Source organism: Cebus imitator, unplaced genomic scaffold (genome assembly GCF_001604975.1).
Source record: "Cebus imitator isolate Cc_AM_T3 unplaced genomic scaffold, Cebus_imitator-1.0 Scaffold119, whole genome shotgun sequence".
Classification (NCBI taxonomy): domain Eukaryota; kingdom Metazoa; phylum Chordata; class Mammalia; order Primates; family Cebidae; genus Cebus; species Cebus imitator.
Genome location: NW_016107434.1, coordinates 5,258,567 through 5,270,712, shown reverse-complemented (window position 1 = coordinate 5,270,712; position 12,146 = coordinate 5,258,567). Strand labels below are relative to the sequence as shown.

At 33.2% G+C, this 12,146-nt stretch overlaps 1 protein-coding gene and 1 pseudogene across 2 annotated transcripts; one reads left to right on the top strand and one right to left on the bottom strand.

Annotated features, from left to right (window-relative positions):
- The first annotated feature begins 1,955 nt into the window (after positions 1-1,955).
- Positions 1,956-2,900, top strand: LOC108311919 (annotated as a pseudogene). Its single transcript, XR_005202002.1, has one exon. The product of XR_005202002.1 is annotated as a cyclin-C-like (transcript).
- A 1,893-nt stretch (positions 2,901-4,793) lies between these two features.
- On the bottom strand, positions 4,794-6,288 carry LOC108311864 (olfactory receptor 11H6-like). The gene has a single exon (XM_017539499.1). The coding sequence runs from the start codon at positions 6,286-6,288 to the stop codon at positions 5,341-5,343; it is 948 nt and encodes a 315-aa protein (XP_017394988.1). The 3' UTR covers positions 4,794-5,340.
- Between the last annotated feature and the right edge of the window lie 5,858 nt (positions 6,289-12,146).

Genomic DNA, 12,146 nt, shown 5'->3' with positions numbered 1-12,146 from the left:
CCAGTGTATTTTGTACGGAGAACCGCGGCTCCGGGGCGCCGACAAAGCAGCGGCGTGGGGCACAGCCGCGCTGGCCGAAACAGCCGCGCTGGTGGCTGGTGACCGTGGATCACCTCTGCCCGGGAATTTCCTAGTCTGTGGGCAATAAAAACACGGCGTCCACTCACCCTCTGCGCTTTCACTGGGAGCTGCAATCCTGAGCTGTTCCTAAACGGCCATCTTGGATCCCGGCCGTGTTTTTCAACATTGATTGAAATGATTCTATAGTTTTTGTTTTTAACTTTGTTTATGTGATGAATCACCTTAATTGATTTACATATGTTGAACCATCCTAGCATTTCTGCAATAAAACTCATTTCATCGTGGTGAATTAATTTTTTTAATGTGCTTTTGGATTTCATTTGCTAGTATTTTGTTGAGAATTTTTACATTAGTGTTCAACAGGGATATCAGTCTGTAGTTTTCTTTTGTTGATGTGTCTTTCTGGTTTTGTATCAGGGTAATACTGGCCTAATAGAATAAATTTGGATGTATTCTATGTTCCTCTATTTTCTGGAATAGTTTAAGTAGAGTTGGTATTAATTATTCTATAGATATTTGATAAAATTCAGCAGAGAAGCCATCATGTCTTGGGCTTTCTTTGCTGTGAGACTTTTTATTAGGGCTTTGATCTCATTACTTGTTATTGGTTTGTTCAGGTTTTGAATTTCTTCACGGCTCAAATTTGGCAGGTTGCATGTATCTAAGAATTTCTTTTTTCTGGATTTTCCAGTTTATTGGCATATGGTTGGAAGTGATCCTTTTAATTTCTGCAGTATTTGTTTCATGTCTCAATTTTATTTATTTGGGTCTTTCTCTTTTTTTCTTAGGTAAAGTTTTGTTGATTTTTTTTTTTCAAAAAACAAGCTTTTCACTTTGTTGATATTCTATATTGTATGCTTTCCTTCCATTTTATTTATTATGACTCTGATCTTTATTATTTATTTTCTTCTAATAATTTGGATTTGTTTGCGTTTGCTTTTTAGTTTTTTAAGATACATCACTAGGTTATTTTAAATTTTTCTACTTTTTTAGTGTAGGCACTTGTAGCTATAAACTTTCACTTGCCAGGTTTTGGTATCAAAGAGATGCTGGTTTCATAGAATGAGTTAGGGAGGATTTCATTCTCTTCATTTTTGGGAATGGTTTCAGTAGAATTGGCACTAGCTCTTCTTCATATGTCTGGTAGAATTTGGCTGTGAAACTGGTCTAGGTTTTTTGATTGGTAGATATTTATTGCTGGTCTAGGTTTTTTGATTGGTAGATATTTATTGTTATTTCTATTTTGGAACTTAATATTGGTCTTTTAGGGTTTTAATTTCTCCAGGATTCAGTCTTGGGAGGTTGTTTTTTTCTAGAAATTTAGTGAAGCTTCCTACAACAATCATTATTCTACACATATTCTTATCTTGCATGGCAAGCTATTTCTCCTAACATTCAAATTGGACAACTAGGTATATTGCTCCCAAATCATTGGTTTATGAGGATTTCCTCCACTGTTAGTCTATGGCTCTCCTTGAGAGGCGTTACGCTGCAGCATTAGTCAATTTTTTTCTTGCCAAGTATATATTCAGACAATCCATTTGTGAGTCAAGCCTGAGGCTCTTTCCTCCTTTATCAGCTGGTTGTACGAAATCTATTTCTCACCATGAAGCCATAGGTGAGATATTATAACAAAGGAAGAGATATTGTCACAATAAAGGCATATCTGTATCTCATAGAAATGCTTTTTACTGTATCAAATAGTTTTCAATTCTTTCTATCAAGTGCCAGCAAGCTTAGTATGAGATGGTATTTAATATTGGTAAAATAAAATTGAATAATGATTAACTTGAAGACAATTACAAATATGGGCACTGTGCATGTTTATAATAATTGACATTATATTTTATTAAAAATTTCTAACCCTGGATTTGATTGAGGAGTGCGGTTACTGGACAGGCTGGGTTTATGGTCTCTCCATGGGCTGCTCCGTCGGCTGGTGCTTTTTTATCAGGGCAAGCTGTGTTCCATAGCAGGGAACTTTTGGCAGAGCTCCCACTATTTGCAATGGATTTTGGATAAATAGGATCTGTTGAAGGAGCACCAAAAGGATTTAAAGTTTCTCTCTGAAGAAGAATATTGGAAGTTACAAATATTTTTTACAAATGTTATCCAAGCATTAGGTGAACATCTTAAATTAAAACAACAAGTTATTGCCACTGCTACAGTATATTTCAAGAGATCCTATGCCAGGTATTCTCTGAAAAGTATAGATCTTGTATTAATGGCTCCTACATGTCTGTTTTTGGCATCAAAGTTGAGGAATTTGGAGTAGTTTCAAATGCAAGATTGACTGCTCCTGCTACTTCTATATTAAAAACTAGATTTTCATATGCCTTTCCAAAGGAATTTCCCTAGGATGAATCATATATTAGAATGTGAATTCTACCTGTTACAACTAATGGATTGTTGCTTGATAGTGTATCATCCTTATAGTCCTTTGCTCCAGCATGTGCAGGACGTGGGCCAAGAAGACATGTTGCTTCCCCTTGCATGGAGGATAGTGAATGATACCTACAGAATGGATCTTTGCCTACTGTATCCTCTTTTCATGATAGCTTTAGCTTGCCTACGTGTAGCCTGTGTTGTACAGCAGAAAGATGCCAGGCAATGGTTTGCTGAGCTTCCTGTGGATATTGAAAAGATTTTGGAAATAATCAGGGTTATTTTAAAACTATATGAACAGTGGAAGAATTTCGATGAAAGAAAAGAGATGGCAACTATTCTTAGTAAGTTGCCAAAACCAAAACCACCTCCAAACAGTGAAGGAGAGCAAAGGTCCAAATGGAAGTCAGAACTCTAGCTACAGCCAATCTTAAAACATTCTGAAGAATTCCGTAGTGGACCACTTGGAAATATACCACTGGACAGATTTCAGTAATGTCTTCAGTGGAACACAAATGAAAATAAATAGCTTGTTTCTGTCAAGCATATTGGAAAGTGATTTTATTTTTGCAAAATAAGTTTTTCTTTATCTGATATGATTCTAGAACATAATTCATTAAAATCTCTTGATTATAAATGCTTGGAAAGGTTCTAAGGGGACCTACAGACAGCCATACATAGATGTTTCAAAATTAATAGCTTTTGATTAGTATAATATTTCTTAATTTGGATTATAGAAATTGTGGCTTTTTATTAAGCCAGGAAACATGAAGCATAATTTGTTTAAAATTCTCTTTAGCCATTGAGGGACTAAAAAAGGACGTAAAATTTACAGTCAGTATATGAGGGGCTTTTTCCCCTCCAGAAATTTAACTTTAAAACTGTATTTAAGGAATCAAATCTTATAAAATACTGGAAGATTTTGGTAACAATGTTGATAATTTCAGGGAAATTAATCAAGTACCTATATTGATTTAAAAGTGTATTCTATTCAATAGTTTGAGGATCTTGCCATGGAAGATACTGGCCCAGCCTAGCAGAAAAGTGCAATATGTATAGCATACTTTGACATTTTAAAACCTGTGTTCCATAACCATTTTGAAATGCTGGGCAAACTACATGAAGTTATTTATAATTAATTCACAGCTAATCAGGTATTTTGAAAGCTTAATTGGATTAAAAAACCATAATGTTGGAATTTGATAAAATTTTAATGTTGATGTTTACTGTGAAAGTTTTTTATAAGATATACGCACCCTAGTTTAATTTTGTGTCTTGGTGTGGATTTACAAATTTGCTACAGGTATTCTGAGCCAGGAACACAATCAGGTTTCAGGCCAGTCTGATACTGGCTGCCCTTAATTCTACTATGAGAGTAGGACTTCATACTAAATGTTATGTCAGTAGGATATACATACTGTCAGTGGGATGTACTGTCTGTGGAACTTAGCAAATTAATCATTTTCTTCAGACTTGAAGGAGAGTGATAAAAAAAATTTGGAGTCATGGGATATTGATGTACAATTGAAGGATTAAACATTTGTAAGCAATTGTGGACAATGGCTTATTAAATTAAATGTTGACTTCCTAGTATAAAACTGCAAGAATAAAAGTAAGTTTTCTAGCTTAAAAAAAAAAGAATTTCTATTCCTTTTTTTCCTCATGTAATTAAGGAAGATAAAACTGGCATGGACAGGTGAAACTCAGCATTAAATTTGTCAGCACTTTATAGAGAGCTCACCATTGAAGTTAGTTTGAATGAAGTTCTAAATTGTTCATATTTTCTTCTTATATAAAAGAGTTTTCTAGGCAAGTATTTAGCTATGTAATTTACATTTCACATGTGAAGTATAAGAAAACAGCCACTCTTTTCCCCAGAACTCACATAAATGCTGCCTTTCAAATCCAGAAAATATTCTCAGCTCAGATTCTTTATGACACAAAAACTAACTGCACTATGAGGGCTTACAAATTAAAATTCTGTAAATTACATTACACATTGCGATTCCTTTTCATTATGTTTTTGAAATTTGTATTTGAAAAAAAAAATGGCCATAGAACTAAAACAAAAATCAAAATCAAAGCAATATGTTAGTCAAATATTTATAAAATGGATTTTAAGAATTTTATTTTAGTACTGCCCAGCAGTACTCAAATAAGTCACACAGTATTAATGCTAAACTAATTATGATATCAAGACCTGTGTTTAAACTGGGTTTACAACAAAGCAAGCTGCATCCTGAGTAGTGCTCACCTTTTTGTTTAGGTCTTATCTTATTACTATATTCTTATATTATTACTTATTACTATATTATTACTTAGTACTATATTCCAGGTAACTAATCCACTTTAAATTCCTAATTCTAGTTTTGTGTACTCTCTGAAAAAACACTAAATATCAAACTAAGGTTATTAGTTTCTTTCCATAATGTGAGGGCCACTTGCTACATTTTGACAAGCTGGACTTCTTAAACCTTGGCTTTTTCTCAGCTAGTATCTCCTACTGCACAATTACTGGATTACAGTGTTAATTGTGAGAGCAGTCTATATTATCTGTTACATGTGTTATCAATTACTTTAGCTCAGTAAAACAAAAAGGATATCTGTATTCTTTTTAAAAAGTTGAATTTCATATAGAGGTTCTGACTAGCTTAGACATAGAATTTTACATACTTTTTATTCATTTCAACACAAAATCTAATTCATTGTTGAAACATTCTTCTTAAATAAGACCACAGTATTACAAATTGTGATGAGTGGTGTTTAAGATGTTAATGAGTCATTATTATAGGAGTTCTTAAATAAAACAATGAATTTGTAGACAAATTTTCATGTTTAATTCAAGTTATATTTGATAAATGGAAATTATCTCATTTATATTTTATTAACACATTTTCCAGTCCTGAAGATTTTCTTCAGAGAATCTTTCATCTCTTTGTTCCTGAGACTATATATTAGAGGATTGCAGAGAGGTGTTATCACAGAATAAAACAAGGTAATGATTTGTTGCATTTTTACTGGGTGTCCTGATCCAGGTCTAACATACATCATCATGATAGAGCCATAAAACAAGGTGACAACTGCCAAATGAGAAGTACAAGTGGAGAAAGCCTTTCGTTTGCCAGCCTCTGAGGGCACCCACATTACAGCCAGAATCACCAGAGCATAGGAACAAAGGATAAAGAGAAAGGTGCCAATCATGAATATAGAATTGAATGTGGAGTAAATGAGCTGGGTAATAATGTCTTCAGAACAGGACAGCATCATCAGTGGGACAGGATCACAGACAAAATGGTTGATAATATTTGGGCCACAGTAGGAGAGCTGTGAAATGAGAATAACTGGAGTTAGGAAGATTACAAACCCACAGGACCATGCAAAGATGATGAGGCCAGTGCATACTTGTTTAGTCATGATGCGTGAATAATGTAGAGGGCGGCAGATGGCAAGATACCTGTCAAAGGCCATGATGCAAAGAAAGAAGCCCTCATCGCACCCAAAAGAGAAGAAGAAGTAGAACTGTGCAAAACAACTCATGAATGAGATGGACTTGCTTGTAACATAACATATTTCCAGGAGAGAGAAATTTCCCAAGAGGACATACCTGGGAGTGTGAAGGTGCTGGTCACACCACACAGAACAGACAATGGCTGCATTTCCCATCAGGGTGAGAGTATAGGCTACTGAGAAGAGACTGAAGTAGAGGAGCTGCATTTCTGGACTTGAGGGAAAACCCATGAGGATAAAGTAGCTAACAAAGTTGATAGTTTCTATGCTGGATACATTCATTAGTCTGGAAGACATGGAGATGACAGAGGTCATTGAAACATGAAATGGAGCACGCTGGTTCTTCTTGGAAACACCAAAATTCTTTACCCTGTATATTATAAAGTAGTAAACAATTAGACTTTTGTTTAAACAACAAAACTGTGACTTTCATGACTCAACTCCTAAACAGATTTCTTTTAATAAATCACAACAATAGACAGCAGGGAAAATATGAATTGTGGAGAATTTCTTTTTCTTGCTAGGAATACTAGACTTGAAACTGGAAATGCAAACTTTTGTGATTCCAATAAATTACCTGTATACAATTAGCCTACTCTTTCTTCTGTTTACCTGCATTATTGATACTATACTTATCTGGGTGTGAAATTCTTTCAACAATACTATGAATACCTGATTCATTGTGATTTGTTAGTGATATAAAAACAAAATACAAACTCAAGATGTTTAAAAATACTCTTTCTCAATGTAGTGTCATGCCAGGGCACAAATTCATATTTACTTTCAATTTCAGCTACTCCAGGTTACTTGTGGTGTTTTAAAGTGGCAATAAAAAGACCTCTGTCATTAGAGGATATATGGTCTTTTATGCTGTTTGCATGTATCTGTACGAATGTTTAGCATAAAAATACATTCTTTTATTTTTAGGCAGTTGGATATCCTATATGCTATGAGGAAGTGTGCCATACTTTGGTCCTTAAATTGCTCTGACTAAATATTTTTATATGCTTCCAGGTGAATATATGAACTACCTATGCCCATTAGGGCATTGACCTTAGGGAGAACAGCTGGTCTGAATGACTGTGGCCAAGTTCAATGCGCTTGTTATTTATAAGAAAGGCAGATCGAGCTTATATTATGAAAGTTTCCATGTTTTTTTATTTACTGCTTTCTTCCACATGTTCCTTTTTCTTCCTTTGACTTTCATGATCATTTTGCATCTCACTGTGGTGGTTCCCTGAGGCCTTTCCTATCTAGGCAAATCTGAAATGTGAAGCTTTTTCCCTGATTACTCTCTGGTTAACTTCTAGCCCACATAACAACAACAAAAACAAGAAAAAGTCATACCAGATGAAGATTTTTGTTTCTCAAATAATAACTAATTTGTATGATACCAAGTCTTATTAATGTAACAGAACTGAAAAACCAGTATTTGGGCTTGAGAAAGAAAATAGCACTGGAAAGAGAAATATGCCATATTTCTTCTACTCACCAAGCAACAAAAATTACCAAAATATACCCATCTCTAGCAATTCATCAGTTAGTATACATCTTCACTTGAAATTCTATAATTTTTGTATATGTAGCTATTCATATTTTAAAGGGATATGAACCATAAATGGAAAATATCCTCCAGAATTTAGGGAAATAAGAAGAAAAACTTATATTTTTCAGCTTCATTCTTTACCAGCATTTCATTCTGAGATATACTTTTAGATGTCTCAATGACAAGAAGAAAACATTTTCTTTTATTTTTTGCAAAACAAACCTGGTGACTCACGTGTTATATACTTCCCACTCGCTCTTTGAATGAATACTGAGAAGGTCAGGGACAGGAGATAAAATATTTTTCCACAGAGCCAAAGACATGTGAAGAACTTCCAAGAAATTGCATGATCCTGTTTGTAATCTCTCATGGGTTGCAAAAAGTAAACCCTAAAAGATTTCTCCCACCTTGAAGGCATATGTTAATGGTCAAAATACAAGCATGAGTGAGTGTATTATATATGTCTGTTCGCTTGCATCATAGCCTTTTGGGACGTGGAGCTCTGTCTCCCCTGTAATTATTTGATAGCATTTGTTCAAAATAGGATCTCATTCTGAATTTTCACAATCAAAAGCCAGTTCTTACTATCCCCTAAAGAATAGTGAAAGTATAGTAGATTTTATCTTTTCTTTTTTCTTCTGTGTTCATGTATTGTCAAAGCTTCCTGAGGAATAATTAAGTAGTTAAGTAGTAAAGGGGATTGTCATTATAGCCACAGTGATAAGTTTTACCGTAAGACATATCTATTTTGAAGAAGAAGAAATCATTCTCTGCTCATCAAATATTTGTACCTGCAGAGTTTATTAGAGATATTTAAGTTGAATTTTATGTAGAGCACAAGAAAGTTAATTGGCATTTACTTATTCCACAAATAGTTACTGAAAGCCCGCTGTATGCTTAAACACTATTTCAGATCCTATTGTAGAAAACAATTCCAAAACTCCTGCCTTCACCATTATGTGGAAATAAAATAAATAATATGAATGAGATAATTACACAGTATATTAGAAAATAATATGGAGGAAAAAGAAGCATAGATCGAGGAAGGAATGTTAGAATGGGAGATAATGATTTTAAATAGAGTAATAGGAAAGCTTCACAGAGAAAGTGACTTTTAGGCAATGTCTTAAAATGAGAGAACAAACTCTATGGACTATCTGAAGAAATCGCATTCTAGGCAGAACAGTCAATTATAGAAATTAGAGACAGAAGAAAGCTTAACACATTAGAGAAACAGCAAGCAGGCCTGCGTGGCTATAGCAATGAAAACAATGGGGACAGTAGTAGGACATGATGGCAGAGATACCAGGGTGATGGCAGATTATTTAGGGTCTTGCAGGGGATTATAAATACTTGGGCTTTCACTATAGGAAAGGGTCAGTGGAGGGGTTGAGCAGAGAATAAAATTATCTGGCTTAAGGTATTTTTATGTGTTATTTAAATCTTATACCTAAAAATATACATATTATAATTATGCATCTCATTGAATTATTAAAAGTGTACATAACCATTTAACCACCACCTGGGTGGAAGAAATACGACATTATTGAGTATCTCAGAAGCCTCTTTGTGAGCCTTCTAGTGAATGCTTCTGTCTCCAAAGTAATTACTATCCTTCTAACACTATCAATTTACCTGTTCTTGGAATGTACATAAAGGAAATCATACATCATATGTTTTATGCCTGGAATTTTTTATTCATAATTATATTTGTGAATATTTAGCTGTGGCTTTTCATATGATTGTAATTCATTTATTTTCATTGCTGTATAATATTCCTTGGAATGCATATAGTACAGGTATCCACCCTATTGTTACTGGGATATTTGAATTGTTTCCAGTTTTCAGCTATTAGGAATAATGCTGCTGTGAGTAGTAGCATGTATATCTTTTGGTGTATAGTTGCAAAAATTTATGCTTTATAAATATGAGTTACTGGATCCTAAGGAATGCATACATGTTCACCTTTAGCAGGTAATATCAAAGAATATTTGAAAATATTACCCAAATGTACACTGTCAGAAGTCATATATGGCAATTCCCAATATTCTATCTTTTGCCAGATCTTGGTTGTGTCACGTCTTTAAAGAATTTTTTTGGTGGGATATATAGTAGTGTCTTATTGCAGTTTTAAATTACATTGCTTTCATAAATAGCGTGGTTGAACACATTTTTCTGTTTTCATGGGCTATTTAGATATACGCTTTTAAAATGACTTTACAAGAGACTTACACAGTTTTCCACTCTGAATTTGTTATTGCTTTAAAGATTTAAAAATGTATTTTGAACGTAAGTCTTTGTCAATTATATATATTGCAAAATTTTTCTACCATCCATGTGGCTTGTCTTCCATAATCATATATTTTTTTAAATGAATAGATATTGTTAATATTTTTAAAAATACAATTTCACATTTATAGTACAAACTAATTTCTGACATGGTATATATTCCTTTCTGCAATCCTTTTATTTAATTATTATTATACTTTAAGTTCTGGGGTACATGTGCAGGTCGGACAGGATTATCCAAATATTGAATCAAGTTTTTTTATAACTAATTCTTTATATTATTTCAAAGTAATAAAAATATTCTACTTTATTTTCTAGAAGCCTTTTTATTAAACAAAATTTAATATAATATCCAAGAGTAGCATTGTTATTTAAATATTTATTTATTTTAGAATTGACCGATAACATTCTATGGTTTTATTGGGTCAATATAATGTTTTTAAGTACATATAAATGTGGAATTGTTAAATCTAACTTGTTAATCTAATAATTAACAAATTTATTACCTCACAGTTATTTCTGTGATGTGAACACGTAAAATCCACTTTCTTCACATTTTTCAAGAATACAATGGATCATCATTAAGTATAGTCACCTTGCTGTTGAAATGTATTTATATCATTAATTTTATTTATGTATCCTTTGATTAATATCTCCCCTTAACCCCCACCTACTAACCGCTCTAACCTCTTATAAACACCATGCTACTCTTTAATTCTATGAGAAAAACTTTTTAGATTACACATATGACTGAGATCATGCAGTATTTGTCTCTCTGCTCCTGGTTTATTTCATGTAACATAATGTACTACAGGTTCATCCATGTCACAGACGGCAGGATTTCGTTCTTTTTATGGCTGAATGGTATTTTGTTGTGTATATATATCACATTTTCTTTATTCATCCATTGATGGACACTTAGGTTGCTTCCATATTTTGATGATTGTGAATAATGAAGGGGTTGCAGATATCTACAATAAACATGGGACTGTAGATATCTCTTTGATATATTGACTCAATTCTTTTAAATGTGTAACCAATGGTGAGATTGCTGGATTGTATCCTATATATATTTTTAATTTTTTGAGGAAACTCCATATTGCTTTTCATAATGACTGTACTAATTTACATTACCACCAACAGTGTATAAATGTTCCCTTTTCTCTGCATTCTCACCAACCATTGCCGTCTTTTGTCGGTTTGATCATGAACATTCTGACTGGACTGAGATGCTATCTCATTGTGATTTTGATTTGCATTTATCTGATGAATGATGCTGAATATTTTTTCATATGCTTTTTGGTCATTTGCAGCTTATATTTTAAGAAATATCTAGTCAGGTTTTTTTTGCCCACTTTTAAATTGAAGTAATTGGTGGTGGTGGTGGTTTTTGCTATTGAGTTCATTATATATTTTGAATATTAATCCTTTATAAGATGTATAGCTTGCAAATATTTTCCCCTATTCTGTAGGTCATTTTTGGTTCTGTTGTTTCTTTTTAGCAGAAGCTTTTTATTTTGATGTAATCTCATTTGTCTATTTTTGTTTTTCTTGCCTTAGGTTTTGCCTACATCACTGTTGTGTAGTTTTCCCCTTGTTTTCCCATCTAGTAGTTTTACAGCTTTAGGTCATATATTTCAGTGTTTAAACTGTTGTTAGATGATTTTTTATGTATGGTATAAGGGTATAAGTTCATTCTTCTGCATACAGATACTCAATTTTCCCAATACCATTTATTGAAAAGGCTGTCCTTTCCCTATTGTGTGTTTTTGGCAGTTTTGTCAAAATATTAGGTGACTGTATCACCTGTGGATTTATTTCTGGGCTCTGTATTCTATTCCATTAGTTTATGTGTTTGTTTTTATGCCAGCATCATGCTGTTTTGGTTACTATGGCTTTATAGTATACTTTGAGGTCAGGTAGTGTGATGCCTCCAACTTTGCTCTTTTGGGTCAAGATTGCTTTGGCTATTCCAGGTCTTTCGTGGTTCCATACAAATTTTTGGATTGTTGTTTCTATTTCTGTGAAGAATGCCATTGGCATTTTTATAAATCTGTAGATTGTTTTGGGTTAATATGAATAGTTTAACAATGTTAATTATTTGAATCCATGAATGCAGGATTATCTTTCTGTTTATTTCTGTCTTCAGTTTTTTAAAATAAATGTGTTGTGGTTTTATTGTAGCTGTCTTTTACCTCCTTGGTTAAATTCCTAAGAATTTTATTTTTTATTTTGTAGCTATTGCATATAAGATTGTTATATTGAATTCTTTTCAGACAGTTGATTATTACCACATAAAAGTGCTACTGGTTTTTGTATGTTGATTTTGTATTATACA